At 45.8% G+C, this 26,753-nt stretch overlaps 1 protein-coding gene across 1 annotated transcript; it reads right to left on the bottom strand.

Moving 5' to 3' along the window:
• Positions 1-340: 340 nt before the first annotated feature.
• TMPRSS3 (transmembrane serine protease 3) lies at positions 341-26,520 on the bottom strand. Its single transcript, XM_023739121.1, has 12 exons — positions 26,375-26,520; positions 20,043-20,153; positions 19,047-19,163; positions 18,402-18,525; positions 13,864-13,989; positions 12,039-12,082; positions 11,081-11,246; positions 9,474-9,643; positions 7,067-7,162; positions 2,482-2,624; positions 1,438-1,590; positions 341-372 (listed from the first exon to the last, which is right to left on the bottom strand). Exons 1-12 carry the CDS (start codon positions 26,469-26,471, stop codon positions 355-357), a joined length of 1,365 nt encoding a protein of 454 aa, XP_023594889.1. The 5' UTR covers positions 26,472-26,520; the 3' UTR covers positions 341-354.
• Positions 26,521-26,753: the final 233 nt, after the last annotated feature.

Raw genomic sequence — 26,753 nt, 5'->3', positions numbered from 1 at the left:
TCCTTTTCATGTGACCTTTGCCTGTCTTGTTAGTAATTTTGAAGGACCCCTGTAGGGAAAATGAAATGGAAAAGTGGGAAAAGATAGTACTTAGGAAGCGTTTTTGCATTTGTTCTCAGTGAAGGTCAGAAAGGAACTTCAAGGTCATTTTAGTCCAACGCCCTAGTGGTTTGTTGGTGGTGTTAGAAACCATTGGTCCTAGGTGCAGAGGAATGGGAAGGTACGCCTCCCTGTGGCTCTGCTGTTAAGTGCCAGACTTGTGCTGCTGTCCAAAGTTTCCAACAAGAACCCATGGAAGGATGGGGCTGTGTCCGCCATGGCAGGAACTCGAGGTAATGGCTGTCCTCTTCCCCTTCAAGTTTTCAGATCCCTCTGAAAATGAAAGCACAGGTGTTTTTTTTTAGATCTTCATGCCATCTTTCCAACATTACGGTTGAGTGGACACCTGCATTTCACCCTGCGTAAAGCGTCTGGCTGTTCTTGAGGGGACGTACATGATTAATGGGGACAAGGGTGGCCTCTGACTGAGGGAGCTGCAGCTCTGTGAGGATGGATCTTAGACAGGTATTAAAAAGCTCTCCAACCCATGTTCACCTCCAAACTAAAAACACCTCTGAATTTGGATCATTGACCTGAGATTTTTCCAACATGGACTGTCCAGCTCTTAGCAGTGTATTCCTAAATTCCAGTTTGAGTCAGAACAATTTTGTTTTTAAGCCCAACTAGATAGAAAAAGGAGTCCCTGGTGATGCAAATGGTTAAGTGCTTGGCTAGTAACCAAAACGTTGGCAGTTTGAATCCACCCAGAGGCACCTCAGAAGAAAGGCCTGGTGATATGTTTCGAAAAGATCACAGTCACTAAAAACCCTATAGAGCACAGTTGTATTCTGACACACTTGGGGTCACCATGAGTCGGAATTGACTTGATGTCAACTGGTGGTGGTGGTGTAGACAGGTAGTAGTAGGTGAAACAAAGGTGATGTGGCAGGCAGCACCATAGACTAATAAATGGGACAATTTGCTCAAGATATGTGAGCTCGTGGAAGGCCCTCACACTTACTTTCAAAAGAAGCAACCAATTCCTCAAGAAGGTAAACATAAAATTACCATATCAAAAAAACCATTGCTGTCAAGTGGATTCCGACTCATAGTGACCCTACAGGACAGAGTAGAACAACTGCCTCATAGGGTTTCCAAGGAGCAGCTGGTGGATTCAAACTGCCAACCTTTTGGTTAGCAGCCAAGCTCTTAACCACTATGCCACCAGGGCTCCAGAAGCCCCTAAATCACTGCTTGTAGAATTGACAACTGATTATCACTCCCTGGTTCTTTATAGCAGGGTTTGAGTAATACTCAAAGGGTTACCTAGAAGGTGAATAACATGACGGAGTGAGCTGGGGAAGGGGTGCTCCACCAGGGGAGGGGCGCCACACCCACCTCCAGCTGCTCGTGGATCCAGTCCAGGAAGGCAGTGATGCGGGTGTAGACTCCGGGCTTGTTCACCTCGGCACAGCCAATACCAAAGCTCGTTGCTCCCACCAGCTTCCACACCCTCCTGTCTTGACATACCAGGGGTCCCCCGCTATCTCCCTAAATGAAAACACACAAACAAAAATCAGCAGAACAATGTGGTTTTCCTTGTCATAGCTGTAGTTCCCCTTCACAGCATTACAGAAATATGGCAGGAGGATGGCTCTGCATCCACATCTCAGAGACTTTCTAGAATGGTCTCTAGCACTCCCCATGGTGGGGATCCCTAGGCCCTTCTGGAATAGTTTCCCTCCAGGCTGTGTTTTCCTACCAGACTCTAGACACACTGACCTCATGAAGGTCAAGGGCAGCTGGGCACAGCTGAGGGGGTGCTCCCAGAGGGAGAGGCATCCTGGTTGGGGCTTTTAGCTGACCTCCAGATGGACCACCAGGGAGTACTGGAGTTCCCAGCAACTGTGGCTTTTGGAGGCCCAGATTCACTGGTTCCCACCTGCGTCCCCCCACCCTTAACCAGTTGCCATGGAGACAATCCCAACTCCTGGCAACCCCATGGGTGTCAGAGTAGAACCATGTGCTATAGAGTTTTCAATGGCTGTGACCTTTTGGAAGGAGGCCACCAGGTCTTTCTCCAAGGTGCTTCTGGGTGGACTTGAACCTCTAAGTTTTCAATCAGCAGCTGAGCACTTAACTGTTTGCTTCTTCCAGGGACTCTTCCGCTCCCTTACTCCTCTGCAAACTCTGAGAATCAAGCTGGGTGGAAACCATCCAGGAGAACCCTCCCTCCACGCAACCCCAAAGCAGAGAGGAAGACTTTGCAAACACAGCCCAGCCAGCCAGGAGAGGGAACAGTATCTTAAACAAATGTCCTTCCCACACCCTATAAATTTGCTTTTGGGTCAGTCACAGACAACGCTGATGGTAACTGTGTCACCACGGGAGAACCTCACCTTGCTTGCTGCCATGGCCCCAGGTCACCGTGCCCCTCCTTACCTGGCAGCTGTCTATGCCGCCCTTCAGATAGCCCGCGCAGAGCATGGAGGGTGAGATGATGCCGCCATACACGTCCCTGTGGTTGCAGACCTTGTTGGAAATCAGTGGGACGGCTGCGTGGTTCAGCACAGCTGAGGCATCACCTGTGGCAAAGCAGGTGCGGGCAGGTGCAGTGAGCAGGAAGCCCACTCGGGATTCAGAGACCTGTGTTGGGGACTTGGGGGCAAGGGGACTGTCATGGATTGAATTGTGTCCCCCCAAAAGTGTGTGTATCAATTTGGCTGGGCCATGATTCCCAGTATTGTATGGTTGTCCTCTTTTTTGTGATTGTAATTTTATGTTAAAGAGGATTAGGGTGGGATTGTCACACCCCTGATCCAATGTAAAGGGAGTTTCTCTGGGGTGTGGCCTGCACCACGTTTTATCTTACAAGAGATAAAAGAAAGGGAAGCAAGCAGAGAGACATAGAGCCCTCATACCACCAAGAAAGCAGTGCTGGAAGCAGAGCACATCTTTTGGACCTGAGATTCCTGCACTGAGACGCTCCCAGACCAAGGGAGGATTGATGACAAGGACCTTCCTCCAGAGCCAACAGGGAAGGCCTTCCCCTGGAGCTGATGCCCTGAATTTGGACTTCTAGCTTACTAGACTGTGAAAGAATAAGTTTCTCTTTGTTGAAGACATCCACTTGTGGTATTTCTGTTACAGCAGCACTAGAGGACTAAGACAGGGACACCTCACCTGACATGACACATGACCAACAAGGCTGCAGCCCTGTCAAGTGGGATGAGAAGACTCAGTCTGTTGTGAAGCACCATCAAACTTTACAGCTTTGCTCCCTTCCACATGGGCCCCTGGCTTCATACCATTGACTTTCGAGTGTCCAAGATGTTGGAGAAGGTGTTGGGTGATGGCAATGGGAGCCAACACGGCCCTCCCTAGGGGGCTGGGCCTGGATCAAGTGTTTGACACACACCAGACCATTTGGACCTCACAGCAACCCAAGTTATAGAAAAGGAAACCAAGGCCCACAGAGGTCACATGACACACAACATCTTGACAGAACCCCAGGTGGTCAGAAGAAAACTGTTCCCTGAAGATGTCCAGGTCCTCATCCCTGGAACCTGCGACTGTGTTATCATATGTGGCAAAAGAGCCTTTGCAGATGTGATAAAGGTACAGGCTGTGAGATGAGGAGGTTATCCTGGATTATCTGGGTGACCCAGTGCAAGTACAAGGGTTCTTAAAAGAGTCAGAGAAGGAGATGAGATGATGGAAGCAGAGGTCAGAGTCAGAGAGAGATTTGAAGATGCTGCACTGCTGACTTTGAAGATAGAGGAAGGGGTCACAAGCCAAGCAGAAGCTTCTAGAAGCTGGAGAAGTCAGAGATTCTTCCTTAGAGCTTCCAGAAGGAATGCAGCTTGGTTTTAGCCCACTGAGGCCGACTTTTTACTTCTGACATACAGAACTATAAGATAATAAATTTGTGTAGTTTTAAGCCACTAAGTTTGTGATAATTTGTTACCGTAGTGTATGAGTTTCCTGGGGCTGCTGTAACAAAAGACCACAACACAAATGGTTTAAAACAATAGAAATTCATTCTCTCACAATTTCTGGAAGCCAGATGTCCAAATCCAGGGTGTCAGCAGGGCCATGTTGTAGGGGAAGATCCTTCCTCGTCTCTTTCAGCTTCCAGTAGCTACAAGAGTTTCTAAACTTGTAGACACATCACTCCAATCTCTCCTCCATCTTCACATGGCCGTCTCCCCTCTGTGCCTACCTCTGTGTGCCTTCTCCTCTTTTATAAGGACACCACTCGGATTGGATTAACCCAAAAACCAAACCCAGTGCCATCGAGTCAATTCTGACTCAAGGCAACCCTATAGGACAGAGTAGAACTGCCCCACAGAGTTTCCAAGGAGTGCCTGGTGGATTCAAACTGCCGACCTTTTGGTTAGCAGCTGTAGCTCCTAACCATTACATCATCAGGGTTTCCCAGATTGGATTACAGCCACCCTATTCCAGTATGACCTCATGCTAACCTAACTAATTACATCTGCAAAGACCCTATTTTCAAATAATGTCACATTCACAGGTACTAGGGGCTAGGACTCTAATCTTTTTGGGGGGCACAAATCAACCCATAACAAGTAGCCACAGGAAACTGATACACCTGGGGTGGATCAATTTGTGAAGGGATCAACACTCTCTAAATTTACTTGTTTGCAAACCCAGTTATGTTTGTGTTTTATGGGCTTAAAGCAGAGAAACCCTCTATTTCCATTCCTCTAGCATATATCAGAAAGGAGCCCTGGTGACTCAACAGTTAAGCACTCAGCTGCTAACTGAAAGGTTGGTGGTTTGAACCTACCCAGGAGCTCCATGGGCGAAAGACCTGGCTATCTGCTCCTGTAAAGATTACAGCCTAGAAAATCCTATGGGGCAGTTCTACTCTGTCACGTAGGGTCTTTATGAGTTGAAATCGACTTGATGGTGCCTAACAACGATAGCATATATCAGCAGGGGATGTGTGAATCTTGAGTCTCAAAACCTTTATTGTAAGCATGCAATGAGTGTGAGTCACACCATTTTTCATGATGGGCTTCCTGAATGCACTCTTAAGTCTACAGTCTTTGCAGTGGGATCTGCCTGGCCATAACACTGGGCTGAACGTGATACCAGGATTCTGTGAGGACAATGAAATAATGGGCGTCAGACACTCCAAGTTCTTGAATAAGTAATATTCAGAGGGACATGGGCAGGGAAGCATGACTTGGAATCCCAGAGCTTACCTCCTGGTCACGTGAGCCTGAGCAAGGTGCTCAATGTCTCTCAGCCCCAGTCTCCTCACCCACAGACTGAGTCCAATAATAATAACCCCTGTAATGGATTGAATTATGTCCCCCAGGAAAGATATATTTAAGTCCTAACTTCTCTACCTGTGAATGTGACCTTGTTAGAAACAAGATCTTTCTTTAAAGATGTTCTCAGTTAAGTTAAAGAGGTCATACCAGAGTAGAGTGGGTCCTGATCCCTTCTGAGTGGTGTCCTACCAAAGGGAAGAAGAGACACAGAGGCAGAATCACACATAGGAGAAGACACTATAGGAGAATACATCTACAAGCCAAGGAACAACAAGGATTTCCAGGAGCCACTAGAAGCTGGGAGAGAGGCATAGAACAGATTCTCCCTCAATGGCCTTAGAAGGAATTGACAGGACTGATACCCTAATTTGGCCTCCAGAACTGTGAGACAATGAGTTTTTATTCTGATAAGCCACCTAGTTGTATTTTTTTATGGCAGCTGTAGAAAACTAAGACACCCGTTCAGGGACTGCCATGAGGATCAGATGGTATAACGCTGAAACATTCAGCTCAGCATCTGGCACAGGGTAAGTGCTTGATAACGTTGGAGTAGCAGGGTGCATGGTGAAAGAGAACTAGGGAGTTTGTAGGAGAAGCTTCCAACACAGGCAGGAGGGTGGAGAAAGTGCTAATCAGGCCTTTTGTGGTGGACAGACTGGATCACCACCTAAAAGATGAGCAAATCTGCACAGGGATCCTGCACCTCCCGAGAGAAAGAGCTATTTTCAGCCCCTCCTCTTCAGAGTCCAACATCATTAGTATCAGGCTGGTGGGCTGGGTGGTCTTGAATGAGAATTCATGAGAACTCACCAGGAGAGGAAGGGGAGCATAGATTGGTGACCCTGGTCCCCACCACAAACCAGGGGTTCAGGGGCACTGGTTCTGAAGGTGCTGGAAGCACCTAGACCAAAGCTGGGCTTTAGCCCAGTGGGTGAGCTTGAAATGCCAAAGAGCTGTAAGTTGCCCTGAGCCAGGGTAGGAGTTGGGGCAAGCAAGACCCCACAGGTCTTTCAGATGGAGTTAGCCTCTGGATGCCGTAAGCACTCGGGGGCCAAGGGGGTCAACTAATAGGTCTCTAGATGAAAACACTGAACTTCCCACTAACAGGGAAAGCAATTAATGTTACCATATTTGAGCCCCATAGTGATAAAAGGAAGGTATAGGTTTTATTTGCATTTATTATTACTATTATTAACATGACTACTTTTATTATTATTATAGCTGTAAGATCCTGTTTGTTTGCCTTTTCTACTTGATCACCGTCAGATGAAATAACACATCTTCCAAAGTCCCACAAAACAAAAACTCTTCAGCTGTTATAAGTCTTTGACTTCAGAATAAACGTTGCGGGGTTCTGTAATACATGGGCTCCGATGTACTTAGTTGACTTGGGGGAGGAGGAGGAAGGAGGTAAGAGGAAAGAAACCATCTCATGTGTTAGCGAAAGTCTCTTCACCAAGGGGTGTTGACAGTTTTCCTTTGTTTTATATTTCTATCCTGACAAAGCCTGTAATATCATGTTGTGTCAAGACAAGTGGAACCAGACTGATGGCCCACCATTGACTCAGTCGTTCATGTGTTTTGAGAAGCTGACACGCACCCCCTACCCGGGACCTCTGGACATCACATGGAGCATTACATGGGGACATTGGAAGGCAGCGGGTTGTGTGTGGGCCCCACCCCAGCTCCCTGGGCTCAGAATCATGATCCAGACCACTGACCTCCATCTTCTGTGGCCCCCCATCCTGATGTCCAACACACCTTCCCATCGGGAAAAATCTCCTCCGAGTTGGGCAGGCACACTGGTTGGACCATCTCTGTTTAAAGGGGAAACAACTCAGTTGAAACAGTAGTCCGAGAAACAGTCTCATCCATGTTTATGTCTCTGAGAAGCTCATAATGATCTCCCAAAAAACAGTTAAGCCCTGGGTAATTTGAAAGCTATTAGTCAGAACAGGGACTCCCCTGGAGCCCTTAAAACTGTAAAGCAGTCCTGTTGCTGCTGCTGCTGCTGCTGGTGGTTACTGATGAGTTGGCTCTGACTCATGAGGACCTTATGTGTAACAGAATGAGACATTGCCTCGTCCTACACCATCCTCACAATTGTTGGTATGTTTGAGCCCATTGTTGTGGCTATTGTGTCAATCCATCTCATCGAAGGTTTCTCTTGTTTTTGCTGACCCTCTATCTTACCATAATGTTTTCGAGCAAAAACAGCCCTAGCTGTTGTAATTGAGTAAATCTAGACCAGAGATTGGCAAACTTTTTCTGTAAAGGGTTAAAAGTAAGTATTTTAGGTTTTGCAGGTCATACTGTCTCTGTTGCAACTACTCGATCCTGCCATTACAGTGTGAGAGCAGCCATAGGCAATATGTAAGCAAATGGGTGTGCTTGTGTTCCAATAAAACTTTATTTGCAAACATGAGCAATGGGCCAGAACTGGCCCACAGGCCATAGTTTACCCACCTCGGTCTAGACCACAGGCACGTTGCCTTACAGAGATTTGCTGCATGAGTTTTCCTATCCTTCCTAAAACATTTAGAGTTAACAAGTTTGCTAGTTGGTGTGGGATGTTACATAAGCCTGCCATCAATCCCCACACACAATGAGTGGGGCATGGGGTTTTCATGTGAACACCTTCTGAGAAGTACTAAGCTTTCCTGGGCATGGCAATAATAGAAAGGTAGAGAAGGAATAAGGGGGACTCATTTTTATTCATATCAAAGTATAAGTGCTGGCACCTAATGTTTTATAACCAGAATATCATGAATAATAATTAACAAACCAGCACCACCATTACAATTTCTATCTGTTTCTCTAGAAATATTTGTTTTGAAGCATTATGTGTGCGATATGACAAGCTCAGGGATGGCTCTGCCAGGTCAGACCTGCAGCTGGTCTTGGGCCAGAATCCCTCTCCAATAAGGGGAGATTCACCTTGTTTATTAGGCTCTGCCTGTAGTCCAGGCTGTGTGCACTTGGAGAGGAAGCCAGTAAACCAGTTGCCGTCTAGTCAATTACAACTCATGGTGACCCCATGTGCGTCAGAGTAGAACTGTGCTCCATAGGGTTTTCAATGGCTGATCTTTCAGAAGTAGATCACCAGGTCTTTCTTCCGAAGAGCCTCTGGGTGGACTCAAACCTCCAACTTTCCGATTAGCAGCCAAGTGCATTTTCCGTTTGCACCACTGAGGGACTCCAAAGGGGGACTTTAATTTATTTAGGAGTAGGGCTCGTCATGAGTGCTTTGTTTGCATCTACAAAATGTTTGAAAGTTCCATCCTGTATGGCTCTTCTGGTGTTTTTGTAACCTCTAGAAGGCAGGACTTGAGGTTTCCCATGGAGAAACAGGGCCCTTTTGAGCCTGCCAACCTCAATAGCAGGTTTGGACAGAATTTTCTGAGTGGTTCCAGATTGCTGAAGATGCTTGTCCTCTTTTAGCTTGTTAAGAAATGGCCGACAGAGAGGACCACCACAACAAGCTGACTAGCTTCGAAAGCGCTCTCTTTCCCCACTGAGATGGAGACTCTCCCGTTCACCTAGAAACACCGGGCAGCTTGTGGTACTGGCAGGAGGATCCTGTCATAACAAGCACCCAGCCCAGGGTGCTTTGTCCCAAGGGCCAAAGACTCCCTTTTCCCACCTAGAGCACCAGGTGGCCTAGCCTCGGGAAGCTCCTCCCCACCCACAGGTCATACCAGCAAGGACCAGTGGGAGACCCAACGGCACCAGATAAACCACACCAACCAAAGGAGCACCACTAAGGCTCTGAAAAGAAATTGTCATTGGAACCACAGTCCACAAAAGTAGGCTAGGACCTACACACTAATCCTAAACAGAGGAACTGTCTGTTAAAATTGAAAGTTTATATAAGACCCAGAGCCTCCTAATATAATAGGCAAAATGTCCAGGATATAATCAAAAATCACCTGTCATACCCAGAACCAAGAAAATCACAACATGTGTGAGAAATGATAATCGAATGATGCCAACAACGAGATGAATCAGATGCTGGAATTATCTGACAAGAACTGTAAAGCAGCCATCATCAAAATGATTCAACAAGCAACAAAAAATTCTCTTGAAACAAATGAAAAGAAACAGAATAACAAGGAAACTCAGTCATACCGTTGAACGTGAGTGGCCCAGCCAGCTTCATGAGGGCGATGTCATTGCCCAACCTCTTTGGCTTGTACTTGCTGTGGTAGATGATTTTCTCCACCAAATGGGAAGGGGCTGGACTGTCCAGCAGGGAAACTAGACCCACTTGGATGGTCCATGACTTGGGGAGGTATAGGCTGAAATGAGGAGATCAAGACATGAAGCACAGGATAAACACAACCGCTGAACCTATTGGCCTCAGCTGTCCTGAGAGCCAGTGACCAGGGAGATGATGGGAGATGTGACAGGGCAAGAGATAGTCCCATTGCCCTAGCTTCTTTATGCTCAGTGTTGTGCATTGAATTGTATCCCCCAGAAAGATAAGTTGAAGTCCTAACCCTCACGCTTGTGAATGTGACCTTGTCTGAAAATAGGGTCTTTGAAGATGTTATCAATTAGGTTAACATAAGGTCATCCTGGAGTTGGATGGGCCCTAATCCTGTATGACTAAAATAATAAAATCAAACTAGTTGCCATTGAGTCAATTCTGACACATAGGGACCCCAAGTGTGCAGAGTAGAACTGTCTTCCATAGGGTTTTCAAGGCTGTGACCTTTTGGAAGCAGATCACCAGGTCTGTCTTCTGAGGTGCCTCTGGGTGGGTTTGAAACTGCAACATTTTGGTTAGCAGTCAAGAGCTTAACTGTTTGTGCCAGCCAGGGCCTCCTTCCTATATGACTAGTGTCCTTATAAAGGAGAAGACGTATAGAGACAGAGACAGAGGAAGGACACCATGTGACAATACAGCTGCAAGCCAAGGAATGCCTGGAGCTACCAGAATCTGGGAGAGAGGCATAGAGCAGATTCTCGCTCAGAGCCTCAGAAGGAGTCAACATGGCTGATACCCTGATTTGGACTTCCAGCCTGCAGAACTGCAAGATAATACATTTCTGTTCTTATAAACCTCCCTATTCATAGAATTTTGTTATGGCAGCCCGGAGATCCCAGGCTAAATTAAGACAGGCAGAGTCTGTCCACAGCTCCCATGCCCTGCAGAAGCACAGACCCACACCCTAGCTATTTCCCAGAGAGGTCTCACCTCTGAAGACCTCTCCATATTTGAGAACTGAGCTCAACTTTGCTTAATGTCAGGGGTCCACCAAGGTTCATTCTCCATCAAAATAGAGGGAGGTAAAAATAATGAGGTGAACTAACCTTTGTGTTTGGAAGTCCTTTCTGTGGTTTTCTTACACTGTAAGCTCATGAGAGACTGCTCTGGGAACCCTTGATGCCCCATGCAGGCACCCTCATGCCCCACGCCTCCCCACATCGGCTGTCATCTGTCATAGGAAAGTCTCAGTCCTTCTTTTCTGGTGGTCCTCCTGTAAGAGCGTTCTTCCTTTCCTTTCTCCCTTTTCTGTAGAAGCTGCAGCTCTAAAGACCTCAAAATGAGCTCAGAGTCACCAGTTACCCCCATGATGGTGACGGCCAGGAGCCATGGTGAGAAGTCAGGTCTCCACCTGACCACCACTTTGTCATGATCGGGTCTGTCAGCCCGCCCCACCCTGACACCAGGACTAGATAGGTGCCCGAGGGAAGGTGAGGACCCACTCCAGCGAGCCCAGAGCACTCACTCGTAAACACAGTGGGCAGCTGTGACGATCCACATGGGCGTGATGACAGAGCCCCCACATAGGTGGTACCCCTGGAACTGAAGGCTGACCTGCCAGGGCCACTGTGTGAGCGAGGACATATTCCCACCAACGATGCGCGAGGAGTAGCCAGACCTCAGACCACAGGCTGCAGGGAGAACATAGGCTGCAAGCACCCCTCCAAGACTCTTGTCAGAGTCCTGCCCCTCCCTCTCCTACAGCTGATGTCCCCACAGGGCCCATACCCTGGGGAGAGATAGGGGCTATGAGGGGTGGGGTGGGACGGGCCAGGGAAAGGTGCTCAGGGAGGGGCAGCCTCACAGAGAGCCTTGGAGGAGTGTAAGGTGTGGGTGGGCTATTATGGAGGTGCAATAAAGAAGTCTGCCAGACTAAAGAGTCCTCCCTGATCACCACGTAGGGGGTTGGCAGCGCCCCCTCCTCCCTAATGCCCATGGCCTCCAGGATGATGGCAACAGTATGGGGACATCAAGCAGCAACTCATCAGGAGCATGTGGGATCCCCTGCAGCCCCTCTCCTCACCGACGCAGGTGCTGGGGCTCATGTCCCTGACCACTCCAGACATACCTCCTGCAGCATGAACCCTCCCCTGCCGGAACCCAAGGGCACCTGCCCCAGGCCTGGGACTCTGAGCTGCCTGTGCGTACTTTCCCAGTGAGGGAAGGGGAGTGACAGTAAATCAGGCTACTGAAAACTCTACAGAGTGCCCAGACCTGGTCCTGCTGGCTGAGATGCCTCCTTCCCACCTGACAGGTGCACCCAGCTCCCCCTGCTCCTGCCTAGACAGGTGGGAGGACAGAGTTCCCACCAGGCACCCGGAAGGAAGGAATCAGAGCTGTCCTCAGAGGGTGAGAGCGGTCAGGGGTGAGAGAGAGGAGACTGGGGGCTTCCAATAGGTTCTTTGCATTGCTAGAACTCTTACCTGTACACTTCAAGGTAACCACGTGGCCCGAAGCACATCCCTCCCTGAAGCGAGAACAAAAGTAGCCTTAATGATAACCATCCTAGGCCAGAGACATCAACCTTTTTGTCTTTGTTTGTTTTTGTTTTTACTTAATCTTGGGATAAAAATAAATGATAAACTCTTTTCTTCTGCTCTTGCATATGGATTGCAATTTTCATCTATTTAACAAAAGCATACATAGAGAATGAGTTCACACAATGCATCCTAAAGCACCAGATAACCAGGGAAGTCATGCGTATGTGAGCGGCTGAGCAGTGTTTCTAGGCTTTGCAGAGTTGACAGTAAACAGGCACCATGAGCTCTGTTGTAGAAACATAAACTGGGGTCATCTGCACTTCTGTTTTATCCCAGGTCCCTGTTCTTCACATCCTGGCCTTGGGGGATCTGGTGTGCCCTGGGACTTGGGTCCTCTTGGCAGAAAGCCCTCGAAGCCTGGAATGCACACACTTCGACAAGGCTTCCTCCCGGAGCACTGTGATGCGATTGCCCCCAAAATGGTACACACACACACACACACACACACACACACACACACACACACACACACACACGCAGACACCTAGGGGGTGGGGCATGTGCTTTTCTGCTAAGGAAGGGAACGAGTTGAATCAGTTGCCATGGAGTAAACTCAGACTCATGGCAACCCCACGTGTGCCAGGGTAGAACTGTGCTCCATAGGGTTTTCAATGGCTGATTTTTCAGAAGTAGATTGCCAGGCCTTTCTTCCAAGGCACCTCTGGGTGAACTCGAACCTCCAAGCTTTCAGTTAGCATCCAAGCGCATTAACCATTTGCACCACCAAGGAATCCGAAGGAAGAGAAAGGGATCCCAAAATCTTCCTAACTTCTTTTGCATTGGAGAGAAAGCTAGTTTCACCAGACTGGGGTTTTAGGACACCAGAGATGAACTGTATCCCCTATGAGTTGATGTATGGGCCCCAGGGTGCCTCACCATGGATGCTTGTTAATTATATGATGGACAGACTGATAAGCCTGTGGTTTCCAGAGCAGAGAATACATACATCTGGGTTTGGTCCAAGGTGTCAGGAAAAGAATATGGAACTTGAATTCAAGGCTACCTCGCCACCTATCCTGGACAAGTCAGGGGGCCCCTCTAAGCTTCAGGTACTTTATTGACTTCATTTGACATCTAAGGTATCTGGTTTGACCTTCCTCGTGCATTCTTAGGGGAAACGTGTACGGTGAATGATGGATGTTAAAGTACTTTTAAACCAAGAAGGGTAAGTTTCCTTGTTTCTTCCTTCCTTCCTTCCTTCCTTTCTCCCTCCCTCCCTCCCTCCCTCATGCCTCTTGAATCTTTGCAGAGCTGAGCACAGCTTTACAAATGCAACAAGTGACTGGCTAACCCCCTTCCTTCCTTCCTTCTTCCCTCTTTCTCTCTCTTTCTCTGGTCCCTTCCCTTCCTCCCTCTTTCTTTCAGTCTTTCCTTCTTTCTTTCTCTCTCTTTTTCTCTTTCTCTCTCTCCCTCCCTCCCACCCTCCCACCCTGGTTACCAATATCTGGACTATCTACCATGTTATAGTCACATTACTACATTCATTAGATACACATCACTATTAGTTCTTTTACTATCTTTCTTTCCCTTCCTTTGCTTTGTTTGAGGTTGGGTTCTTGCACCTTCAGTCTGATGTGCCCACCCAGTCTCACCAAGGCAGCCAGGCACCCACTCCCATACTTTAGGACAATATCCTCATGCCTCTCGAATCCTCACAGAGCTGAGCACGGCATTACAAACACAACAGGTGATTGGCTAACCCGCTTACCTCACATAGACCGAGTGGTGCAGAGCTGTCACCTTGTCATCGGACAAGAGGTGATTGACGGAAGCGAAGCCCTCCTGGAACTGCTCTTCCAGTAAGTCTACTCGGAGGTGGTCTGAGCTTACATAGCTGCAAACACATTGGGAACACAGGCCCGTTGTGTTATAGCTACTCTGTGCTTCAAGTCAACCTGTCCTCAAGACTTAATCTTATGGGTGTCATACTTGGGGGACATCATTTTGTCCCCCGAAACCATCAATGACTTCCTTTTGCCAATAGAATAAAGTTCACCCAGCTTAGCAAGGCATTCCAGACCTTGGGCGGCCCCCACTCCACAGCGTGCCCACCCACCAAGGGCTCCAGCCGCACGGGAGGGAGGACCAATTCCTGATGTCATTGGCTGGGTTCCCCCTTGATGTACTCAGTGAGCCAAGAAAGGAGGTGAACACAGAACAATGTGGGGCACTGTCGGGTGGACACCAAAGGGGAGGTACCTGCCCAGCACCCTGAGAATAATAGGCTAAGGGGAGAAAAGAGCCTTCCCCATCTGCCCATAGCTGGCTTGGGCTCCATTGGAGAGAGATGAACACGCAGAAGGAAGAGATTCAGATGGGGTGGGCGCCAGCACCAATCCCATTGCTGTCCGGCTGATTTCGACTCATAGCGACCTTATAGGACAGAGTAGAACTGCCCCATAGGGTTTCCAAGGAGTGGCTGGTGGATTCAAATTGCAGACTTTTGGTTACAGCCAAACTCATAACCACGCACTACCAGGGCTCTGGGGGGCAGGAGGCAACAGGAGCAAGTAAATGTTTAAAGTGTCAGGAAGCAGACCTTCTGGAGAACAATGGTCAAGGAGGTGGGACTTAAAAGAAATCAAGTGTTTGAAGAGTTACAAGATGGAAGGTGGTGAATGAATAGCCATATTTCCCTTTCTTCGTGTAGAGAACAGAACATAAAGCTGTTGGCTTGCTTTCCGTACTAACATACCAGCTTACCAACCAGAATTTCATCAAATGATTGCAGATGCTCTGGGGGAGATGTATACGTGGAACACAAGGTAAAGCAACTTTGAGTTTTTGAGGGAAATGTAATCAAGGTAGAGGCAATGACCTCCCCAACCCTCTGACCACTCCCACCTAGGAATTACTCAACAGGTTGATACACCAGGTGGACGAGCCAATTGTTACTGGGGTGGAGAGATCCTGACGCAGGCAGGCAGGGTGACAGGTGAGGGAAACGGTGGAATGCAATTGTCAGCTACTGTTAGCTGCCATTGAGTCGGGCCCCTACTCATGGCGACCCCCTGCACAACAGACCAAAATGCTGCTCAGTCCTGCACCATCCCCATGATTGGTTGCAGATGGAACCATCACAGTCCATAGGATTTTCGTTGGCTGATTTTTGAAGTAGATTGCCAGGCCTTTCTTCTTAGTCCGTCATAGTCTGGAAGATCCACTGAATCCTGTTCAGCATCATAGTAACACACAAACTTCCATCGACAGATGGGTGGTGGCTACACGTGAGGTGCGTTGGCCGGGAATCAAACTCAGGTCTCCTGCATGGAAGACGAGAATTCTGCCACTGAGCTACCACAGCCCCCTGGTGGAGTGCAAAGTGACCTTGAATTCAGCAATTAGTGCCCATCAATCGTCAAAACCTCAAAGTAGTGACTGTCACAACCACAATCCCAAATTCTTGTGTGTTCCTATGTGCCGGTCTCACTTCTACACTCTCTAATCTCACTCAAGCCTCACGACGACCCTTTAAAGCAGGTGCTGTTATTATTCCCACTTCACAGGGGCGAAAACGGAGGCACAAGTCATGTAACTTGCCTGAGCTTACACTGGAATGTGAACCGGGGCAACCTGGTTGACTGTCCATCTTTTTTTTAATCACAGATATCTGACTTAGGACATAGAGCAGGGAAAATTGAAGAAGGATTTTTAAAGAGAGAATTGGGACTAATAAACAAACAAAAAAAAACGGAAGTTATCTTAGAAATTGAAGGGAAGTTTAGGGAAGAAAAGAACACGTTTATAAGCATTGGGATCATCATGAATCAGGGCTGGCTCGATAGAAGCTAACAATAACTCTGTAAAGGAGCAACGTTTAGGTAACAGGCTGGAGAAATCGCATTGTCCAGACTTCTTCTTACCCATTATCGGTTGCTGTCGAATCATCCCCCAACTCATGGTGACCCCATGTGTTACAGAGTGAAACTAAGCACCATAGAGTTTTCTTGGCTGTAATCTTTATGGAAGCAGTTTGCCAGGCCTTTCTTCTGCAGCACCTCTGGGTAAACTCCAACCTCCAACCCTTCAGTTAGCAGCTGAGCCCATTAACCATTTGGACCACCCAAGGACTCCATTTTAAGGGTGGTGTTGTTAGGTGACATCGAGTCAATTTCCTGCTCATAGCAACCCCCAGTGACAGAGTAGAACTGCCTTATGGGGTTTTCTAGGCTGTAATCTTTGCGGGAGCAGATCTCCAAGTCTTTCTCCCACACAGCCACTGGCTGGGTTCCGACAGCCAACGTTTTGGTTAGAAGCCACGCACTTAACCATTATGCTGCCACGGTTCTTTCATTTTAAAGGTGTCATTGTGGTTAGGTGCCGTTGAGACAGTTCCAACTCATAGCAACTCTGTGTGCAACAGAACTAAACGTTGCCTGGTCCTGCACCATCCTCACAATTGTCGCTATGATTGAGCCTTGTTCTGTGTCAATCCATCTCGTCCAGGGTCTTCCTCTTTTTCGCTGACCCTCTACTTTAACAAGCATGATGTCCTTCTCCAGGGACTAGTCCCTTCTGATAGCAAGTCCAAAGTACGTGAGGCGAAGTCTCGCCATCCTCACTTCTAAGGAGCGTTCTGGCTGTACTTCTTTCAAGACAGATTTGTTCGTTCTTCTGACAGTCCATCCATATTCTCTGCCAACACCATAATTCAAAGGCATCAATTCTTCTCTCCAGTCTGCCTAGTCATCCCCCAGCTTTCACATGCATATGAGGCGATTGAAAAGCCATGGCTTGGGTCAGGTGCACCTTAGTCCTCCAAGTGACATCTTTGCTCTTTAACACTTTAAAGAGGTCTTTTGCAGCGGATTTGCCCAATGCAATACATCGTTTGATTTCTTGACTGCTGCTTCCATGGGCATTTTAAAAGTAGAAAGAACTATTTTATCAAATGGCCAGGGTCTAAGAGACATATGAGGGCTTCTCAAGCTACCAAGTGGTCCCTAACTGCTGCCCACAAAGAGTGGGAATCCTTGACCCAAGTCTGCTGGGAGAGGACCCCCGAGGGGTTGAGCTGAGTTATTCTGCATAATACAGCAGAGGCCTAAGGATTTAGAGGACAGGGTTGTACTCCAGGAGGGAGTAGGCGCCCCCTGGTGGTAAGTCAGAGGAAACCGCTCATCAGGGACCAAAAATGCCTAATGGGGAAGCTTTCTGCTGTTGGCAGTGGTGGTGTGTGTGATGTGAACCTCCTCCTCTTTACAAACGAGGGGTAAATTCTACATTACATGAAAGTATTTGTGTGAGTAATTTTTACTATTGTCATTGAACTTGAACTGCAGTGATTTCTGAATCCATGTTGGCATGGGGAGAGAATGAGGCCAACTTCAGGGATAAAAGCCAGAGGACATTTGGGTTTGGCTTTGGAGATAGGGAGCTGAAAATGTGATGCATTGAATTCGAAAAGTGAGACCCCAGGGAGGATTCAGGATTCAAGTGCAGCTTGAATGGCCTTTTTGCCTTGGGAGGGAACAAGGAAGTGTTTCCATACTCATTCTTATCACCGTTGCTCAGTTCCTAAGATGATGTCAGATGTCAAAGAGCCTCCTTTGAACTCTGAGAATCAAGAGCAAAGAGGAGTGAGGGTGATGTCATGGACACCCACGGATGGACTGCAGCTGTAGGGAGTCCAAAGGTGGGACCCAGGAGAGAGAAGAAGGCCCACATCAGGGCAAAAATGTGTTGCCCCAATGCAAGAAAGAGGTCATGTAGACAACACCAAGAACTGAAAAGTGAAAAATCCATTTCAATAATTGTTTCATCTACACTTTGCCACACAACCATTTTGAATGAGTGTGTTCTCATTAAATTGCTAATTTTCAAAAACTGATTCTCTCTTTGTGGTTGACTGGGAAGTGTGCATGGATATTGATGTGAGCATCAGGAATGAACAGGGTAGTGGCCAGGTCATGATACGCTGTAAAGTGAGGAACTAGTGGGTTGGTTTTTTCATTGCCCAAGCTCTTTACTGCATGTTGGCATTTAAAGTCCTGTTCTTCCCAGAGACACCCCCAAATATACCACTTTCTGTGTGACCTTGAGCAAGTTACTTAACCTGCCTGGGCCTTGGTTTCCTCACCTGTAAAACGAGCATGATAATCAAATATCTTAGGTCGTCATGAGGACTGAGAGGGATAAGGTGTTAAAGCACCTACTACACACTCAACTAAATAGTACCTGTCTTTCTTCATTGTTTTTTTACTATTGCTGTTTGTACACAGTGGTTGAACATGCTCTTGAAATTACCTTGGAAAACCTAGCTGGGAACAGGCAACGTTTGCGTAGAGACCTTTCCAGTTATCCGAGCACATGGTCTTCCAGGAAGCAGCTGTAAACACCTGAAGCACAGCATTCGGACCGCTCACCCGCACTGGCCAACACACAGGAAGGAAAGTCCCATTAGTGGCCAGTGGAGGTGCTAGACCATGGGCAGAGAGCTTCCATATCCCATTTTGTCTCATACATTCACTCAGGGCTGCCCCTTGTTGAGCTACATTCATTTCTATTAGTTATTTCTGCCTACTAGTTATTTTCATTAATTATATGTCATTTCTGCATGGCCAACCCAACCCATGCACTGAATTTGACCTTGTCCCTGTCTGCAGTACACCCCACCTTGCAGGGCAGTGACAGTTCTTACTGTCAGGACTCCCTGAGATCTCTTGGGGGTCTCTTACTGTTGCTTGTGTAGACTCCTCCAATGAATTTAAGTTCCATGTAACTGCCCTCCCCTTAATGCCCAGCCCAGTGTCTCCTGGAGCAAATGCCAACTGAATCCCAGTTGATGACATGACTCAACAATGGTTGGGACCCATTTCGCAGATGAGAAAGGTGAGGGTCAGTCTTCTGCTGACTTTCTCTTATTTCTACTGGGAAAAGACTGGACATTACCACACCGGTACTCATCCTCCCCATCTTTGCAGTCGGAGATCCCATCACATCGAGCTGTCAGTTCAATGCACTTAAAAGATGACCGGCACCTATACTTCCCGGAGCAGTCAAAGTGGACTGAGGAAAAGGAGGAAGAAGATGGAAGTGTTTAAGGCTTCCTCAGTGTGCATCATTAACAACCAGCAAGGTCCTGGGGAAAAAAATAATCTTCTACTTGCCACGTGGTACTAAGCTTACCCATTAATAATGAAACCTGCATTGAAATTGCACTCCAATCCACCAGCCAGCTCTCAGGCCAGTTTCTGTTCTGAATTCTGAATCCCACCTTGTCTCACTAAGTGGCCTGGTCTGGGAGCCACATACAAGGTGAACTTAGACTCTAGAGGGCTCAAGGTCAAGAGCGAGACTGCAGGATGTGGGCTGACCAGCTGAGCAAGAAGCCCTGACTGCTCAGCCACCCATTCCACCACCTGTTTCTCTTACTCTGGGCAAGAAGTGAATTAACTGCGGACCACACAGCCGAGCAGGTGGCGAATTAAACTGATCCGTGATCCGGTTATTCAAAAGAGAAAACGAGAAATTGTTCTCAATTACAGACCCTTCAAATGACCCACTTTCTCAAAAGTCGCATGCACCTTCCTTTAAAAATAGCTGACGTGTCTGGCATTGCATGAATGGGTCCCTTTGTCCTCTCTGTCCCGGAGAGCACCACCCATCCCTCACCTGTGGGATGCTATTACATCAGCTGCCTTTGGACATTTCTAACTGGGCAGGTTCCTTGGTGACGAAGGCCCAAGCATGGCCAACAGCCCCCCACTTGGCCCCAGATTGGTTTTACACTCACACAGGCAAATAAAACTCAAAGTTAGCAAACAAGAAGGATGTTTGCTTCCAGTAATTAAGGCTGGGCGGTGGCTGGTGAGTGGGGGAAGCTCATGAAAGTTTAAGTGCTTGAGTAGGTATTTGAGAGCCTACTAAATAATGGATTGTACTCACTGCCCAGACCAATGGCCAGTGCTAAGATCAGTGTGATTATTCCAATGACAATGATAGGGAAGAACTTCAGTGGCAGCAGAGACAGGATCTGGGCAGCAACTGCATCTGCATCTAAAAACAGAAAGAGAGATAAAGAGCAGAAAACCATGAAATATCAATTATGAGTTTTTTAAAAAAAGTAATTTTTTAAACTATGCTTTAAATGAAAGTTTATAGTTTTAGTTTCTCATACAAAAATTTACACACACATTGTTGTGTGACCCTAGTTACTCTCCCTATACTGTGACAGCACACTCCTTCTTTCCATCCTGGATTTCCCATGTCCATTCAGCCAGCTCCTGACCCTCTGTGCCTTCTCATCTCTCCTCCAGACAGGAGCTGCCATTTAGTCTCCTGTATCTATTTGAGCTAAGAAGCATACTCTTCACGAGTATTATTTTATGTCTTATAGTCCAGTCCAATCTTTGTCTGAAGAGTAGGCTTTGGGAAAGGTTTCGGTTCTGGGCTAACAGAGAGTCCAGGGGCCATGTCTTCCAGGGTCCCTCCAGTCTCAGTCAGACCATTAAGTCTGGCCTTTTTATTAGAATTTGAGTTCTGCACCCCACTTTTCTTCTGCTCCATCAAGGACTCTCTGTTGTGTTCCCTGTCAGGACTGTCATTGGTGGTAGCTGGGCACCATCTAGCTCTTCTGGTCTCAGGCTGTTGGCGTCTCTGGTTTATGTGGCCCTTTCTGTCTCTTGGGCTAATATTTTCCTTGTGTCTTTGGTGTCCTTCATTATTCTTTGCTCCAGGTGGGTTGGGACCAATTGATGCATCTTAGATGGCTGCTCGCTAGCTTTTAAGACCCCAGACTCCACTCACCAAAGTGGGATGCAGAACATTTTCTTAATAAACTTTGTTATGCCAATTGACCTAGATGTCCCCTGAAACCATGGTCTTCAGACCCCTACCCCTGCTACTCTGTCCCTCGAAGTGTTTGGTTGTACTCAGGAAACTTCTTAGCTTTTGGTTTAGTCCAGTTGTGCTGACATCCCCTGTAGTGTGTGTTGTCCTTCCCTTCACCGAAGATAATCCCTATTTACCATCTAGTTAGTGAATACCCCTCTCTCTCCCTCCCCACCCTCATAACCAGCAAAGATATTTTCTTCTGTGTTTAAACCTTTTCTTGAGTTATTATAATAGTGTTCTCATACAATATTTGTCCTTTCTTGACTGACTAATTTCACTCAGCATAATGCCTTCCAGATTCATCCATGTTATGTTTCACAGATTCATCCTTGTTCTTTATCATTTCATAGTATTCCATTGTGTGAATATGCCATAATTTGTTTATCCATTCATCTGTTGATGGGCATCTAGGTTGTTTCCATCTTTTTGCTCTCGTGAACAGTGCTGCAGTGAACATGGGTGTTCACATATCTATTCATGTGATGGCTCATATTTCTCTAGGATGTACTCCAAGGGGTGGGATTGCTGGATAATATGGTACTTCTACTTCTAGCTTTTTAAGGAAGTGCTAAATTGATTTCCAAAGTGGTTGTACCATTTTACATTCCCACCAGCAGTGTATAAGCGTTCCAGTCTCTCCACAACCTCTCCAACATTTATTATTTCATGTTTTTTGGATTAACGCTAGCCTTGTTGGGGTGAGATGGTATCTCATTGTAGTTTTGATTTGCATTTCTCTAATAGCTAATGATCGTGAGCATTTTCTCATGTGTCTGTTAGCCTCCTGAATGTCTTCTTTGGTGAGGTGCCTATTCATATCCTTTGCCCATTTTTCAGTTGGGTTATTTGTCTTTTTGTTGTTGAGGTTTTGCATTTTCTTGTAGATTTTAGAGATTAGACACAGATCAGATTTGTCATAGCCAAAATTTTTTTCCCAATCTGTAGGTTGTCTTTTTACTCTTCTGGTGAAGTCTTTTGATGAGCATAAGTGTTTGATTTTTAGGAGCTCCCAGTTATTTAGTTTCTCTTCTGGTGTTTGTGCATTGTTACTTATGATTTGTATTGTGTTTATGCCATGTATTAGGGCTCCTAGCATTGTCCCTAGTTTTTCCTCCATGATCTTTATCATTTTTGATTTTATATTTAGGTCTTTAACCCATTTTGAGTTAGTTTTTGTGCATGGTGTGAGGTTTGGGTCTTATTTCATTTTAAAAAAAACTTAATTTCTTTTTTTAATCAAACTTCTGTGATCCATAGGGTTTTCATTGGCTGATTTTCAGAAGTTGCTCTCTAGACCTTTCTTCCTAGTCTGTCTTAGTCTGGGAGTTTCGCTGAAACCTGTTCAGCATCATAGCGACAGTCAAACCTTCACTGACAGGTGACTGGTGGCTGTGCTTCAGGTGCATTGGCTGGAAATCAAACCTGGGTCTCCCACATGGAAGCCGAGAATTCTACTACTGAATCACAAAACCCATTGCTGTCGAGTCAATTCCGACTCATAGTGACCCTATAGGACAGAGTAGAACTGACCCATAGGGTTTCCAAGAAGCGGCTGGTGGATTCGAACTGCCGACTTTTTGGTTAGCAGCTGAGTTCTTAACCACTGTGCCACTCCTCCAAAGAACCAGGCAGACTTGGCAGAAAACAATATGTAAAGAACATTAAGATACCCAAAGTACAAGCTTCTCCAGGCAACCAGGAGGATTTCCACTGATACCCTTCACCCTCAGAGAACACAAGCCACTTCGTACAAATTATCTCGTTAATTCTGAAAATCTACCTAAGCCATGGTTGCTTTTGCTAAAAGTTAGGAGAATCTGAATACAAAAAGGGGAGGAAAGCTTCTCAAGGGTCCCACAATTACTCAGGACAGAGACCCTTGTCTCTCTTCTCTCCGTTTTGGAGACGTTGAGCTGAAGGATCTCGCGTGGAAGAGCTAAGAAGGTTTTTCCCTTTTCTCTGCCAGTCTTTGGAAACCCACAATGTCACCATCTGGCAATAAAGAGTGTGATTGTAAAAGGGTCAGTATCACTCAGGGCCACCTAAAAAAGAAGAGAATTCCAGGACAAAAGTGGCAGAAAGAGGTGGAATGAGAGGCAAAGGGGAAAAGAACAAGCAGAAGGGAAAAGATAAGAGAGAAAATGGGAAAAGAGAAATAAGGAAATACATGCAGAATATTTGTGACTATGGCAAAGTGAGAAGAAACCAGAGACGGAAAGCAGGACTTTCTTTCAAGTCGAGCAGATTGTTTGTGGTTGTATCCCTAGAATCTACATCGGTGCGTGGCACACAGTAGGGACTCAAGAAGAAGCCTGAGCGTTATTTGTATACTCACCGTAATAAAAGAAAAAAAAAGTTTTAAATAAAAAGAAGCCTTCACCAAATTAACAATCCACTGCTGTTGAGATGTCCACCTTCCATTTTACACTCAAAGAATGGAAGGAACCCCCAAGAGCGACATCTAGTCATTCCAGTTGTTCTATATCCAAGAGTTAGATTTAGGACATGAGTCTGCATTGTAGAATTAAAGATGGTTACTGGATTAAAAACTTCATATGAGTTCATGTTTGCCCCTTGATTGATCCTCTGCATGGGTACCCTGCGTGGACGCTACACAGGCCCACCCCTCTACTCTGTTCTATCCTTGAGGATTGGGATAAAAGGGAAAATGCATAGCAATTCTCCAAAGAAGAGATACATATGATATATAAGCATGAAGAAAAAACTTCCATCTCTGGAAATGAAAAAAAACATATTAGACATATCAGCTACATATCAACTTGACAATGACTTTTTTTTTATTATTATACTCACTGGGGTCCAAAGTGAGAGGAAACGGACACCCATTTACAGTCCATAGGGTTATACATTGTGTAAAACTTCTGAGGGTCAAATTGCAAACACTTATCAGAAAGCTTAAAAATGGATGTAATTTTTAATCTAGGAATTTCACTTCTAGGAATTTATCCTAAAATGTCATCAGAGATGGATACGAATCTCTACTTAGAAGGATACTTAGAGGAATGGCATTTATAATAGTAATGCATGTGAAATAACATGTGTCCGACAAATGGGAACCAGTGAAATAACAAACAGTATATCCATAAATGGAATACTTACAGAGATAATCAGATTAGATTAATAATTAAAAGGTCAGCAAACTTTTACTGTAAAAAACCAGATAGTAAATATTTTAAACTTTTTGGACCATATGTTCTCTGTCACGCATCTACTTAACTCTGAGTTATAGCATGAAAGCAGCCATAGATGATACGAGAACAAATGAGTGTGTGTGGCTGTGTTCCAATAAAACTTTATTTACAATAGCAGGAGGTGGGCCAGGTTTGTTACATAGGCCAGTTTGCTGACCTTTGAAGAATATTTAATTATTTAAAGGCATGGAAAGATAAACATGATATTTTAAATTAAAAAAAAAAAGCCTCAAGATAATAAAAATAGTGTGTCTTATTCCCAAAAGCAAACATATAGTGAGCGAAATGAAAGCAAGAAGTCCAATAGCAAAGTATTGATAGGATTATGTCTGAGTAATACTGTCACTGCAAGTCATTTTTAAGAATTTTCTTGATTAGCTGTACTTTCTATATTTCTATAATGAATAATATGTTGTTTTATTTTTTTTTTAAGTTTCAAAAAGTTTTTGTTTCTCCCCACTACTAGAAATTAATCATAAAGAAATAATCTAAAATTTGCAGAAAGGAATATGCATATTTTGTATTGTTTATATTATAAAAATATTAGAAACAATTATAGGTCACATCACAGTAAAATGGCTATGTAAATTATGTAATGACTGGCTGGAATGTTGGATGCCATAAAAAAAGATTTTTATAAAAACCAAGTAGCACATGGAAAAGGCCTGTCTGTCTCTGCAACAGAAGTCCCTGGGGGGTGCAAACAGTTAAGTGCTTGGCTGGTAACCAAAAGGTTGGAGGTTTGAATCCACCCAGAGGTGGCTTGGAAGAAAGGCCAGGTCATCTATTTCCAAAAAATCAGCCATTGAAATTACCCATGCATCACTGAAAACTCTATGGAGCACAGTTCTATTCTGACACATATGGGTTGCCATGAGTCAAAATTGACTCTATGGCAACTCATTGGGGGCATTCGTGGTTCACTGGTAGATTTCTAGCCTTCTATGCAGGAGACCCGGGTTTGATTCCTGACCAATGCATCTCATGCACAGCCACCACCCATCTGTCAGTGGAGGCTTACATGTTGCCATGATACTGAGCAGGTTTCAGCAGAGCTTCCAGACTAAGACAGACTAGGAAGAAAGGCCTGGCTATTTCCAAAAACTCAGTCATTGAAAACCCTATGGAGCACAGTTCTACTCTGATACACATGGGATCACCATGATTTGGGGTCAACTCCACAGCAACTGGTTTGATTTTTTTTTTTTAATCTCTGCACCAAGCATGAATCCACAGACAAGAGTATGGATTCATATTAGGGGCAAGAATAGGAAGAGAATACATACCAATAAAAAAGAAGTAAGTTTTGAGATCAGGCAATTACAGGGTATTTTTTTTTCTTTCATTTACATTTGTGCCAATGGCTTTTGATGTATATTTTTAAACCGTGTATCTTTTTCTTACTAGAAACTTTTCTTTCCGCTTCCCCTCTGTCACCTGTCCACAGCTATTGTCTAGGTGGCTGAAAAGGAATCAAGTTAGGGTAACCACCATTCCGTGCTTTCTGAGACTTCAGTCAGAGCCCCACAGTGTCCTCGTTAGCAGCCCCAAAAAATGAGTTCACTGATTGCATCCAAGCTGACTTCCAGGATCAACAAGCACATGGTTCCTCTAGGCAAGTTCTTGCCAAAAAGATCCTAGCTGGATCAGCATTATGGAGTCTACTGCTTCCCTATGCATTTGAGACTTATTTACACAACCAGCTTTCCTTTGTTTGGTTGCTGGGAACAATTCTGTCACCTACAGGTGGATTTTCATCTAGTATCTAATACCGTTGGTGATGCCCAGCTGATTTTAGATTTTCAGGAATGATCGGGACCACTTGTTCTCAGTACTTCCTGGAGGTCTCAGAATATCCTGGCAAGGATCTAACCTCTGGCTGATGGGCAATAGAGAGCTCTCCGTTTCTGAAGACCTCCAACCAGAGATTTAAACACCTGTCTTCTGGTTGTTGGTGTTCACAGCTTGTCAGCAAGCAGCTGAACAAAACGATCCCCTCTCAAACGCCCCTTCTCTCGGAAATTCTGTAAGTCCCAGAAAGCATGTATGTCCTAGCTTGGGGGTATGCAAACACCTGGGAAGATATTTCCCCCCAGAGACACCTGGCCACATTCATCACCTAGATAGCAGAGGATAGGCAGAAATCACAAGGTCCCACCTCACCTCACCTACCTGTCGCCATAGGATTTAATTTCAAATCATCAAGGCCGAAGAGGGATCGAAAGGAGAAGGGAGTTTCTGTTGCAGGAGGTTCGTTTTCCCCCATCATGACTATTTCAGCGTTTCTGACATTCGGTTCCAGCTCGGGCTCCACCTCCACCTCCTTAACCAAGGAAGAACGCAAATCATTTTCTCTCCTATTTACAGTTTTAGCACCAAATGTGTCTTTATTATAGTTTCAATCTTAGAAATCCGACAATCCACATAAAGTGCATTCAGTATTCAGTATCAAATACTTGCTTGGTGAGAAGGCATTTTTTTTCCTGAACCACAGCAGATAAGAGAGAAGCTACAGGAGTTAGGCAAAAACTACTAAGAACGTAATTCCACT

The sequence above is a fragment of the Trichechus manatus genome, unplaced genomic scaffold (genome assembly GCF_000243295.1).
Source record: "Trichechus manatus latirostris isolate Lorelei unplaced genomic scaffold, TriManLat1.0 scaffold00128, whole genome shotgun sequence".
NCBI lineage: Eukaryota > Metazoa > Chordata > Mammalia > Sirenia > Trichechidae > Trichechus > Trichechus manatus.
The sequence above is the reverse complement of the archived record's forward strand: the minus strand, read 5'-3'. Positions and strand labels throughout refer to the sequence as shown.

Excerpts from the sequence above, each read along its gene's own strand:
- TMPRSS3 (XM_023739121.1), bottom strand. The coding sequence starts at position 26,471 with ATGATGGGGGAAAACGAACCTCCTGCAACAGAAACTCCCTTCTCCTTT. Across the intron at positions 20,154-26,374 it reads ATTAAATCCTATGGCGACAG|ATGCAGATGCAGTTGCTGCC; the intron begins GTAGGTGAGGTG and ends TTCTGTTTTTAG. Across the intron at positions 7,163-9,473 it reads TGGGCCACTCACGTTCAACG|AGATGGTCCAACCAGTGTGC; the intron begins GTATGACTGAGT and ends CCCTTTAAACAG.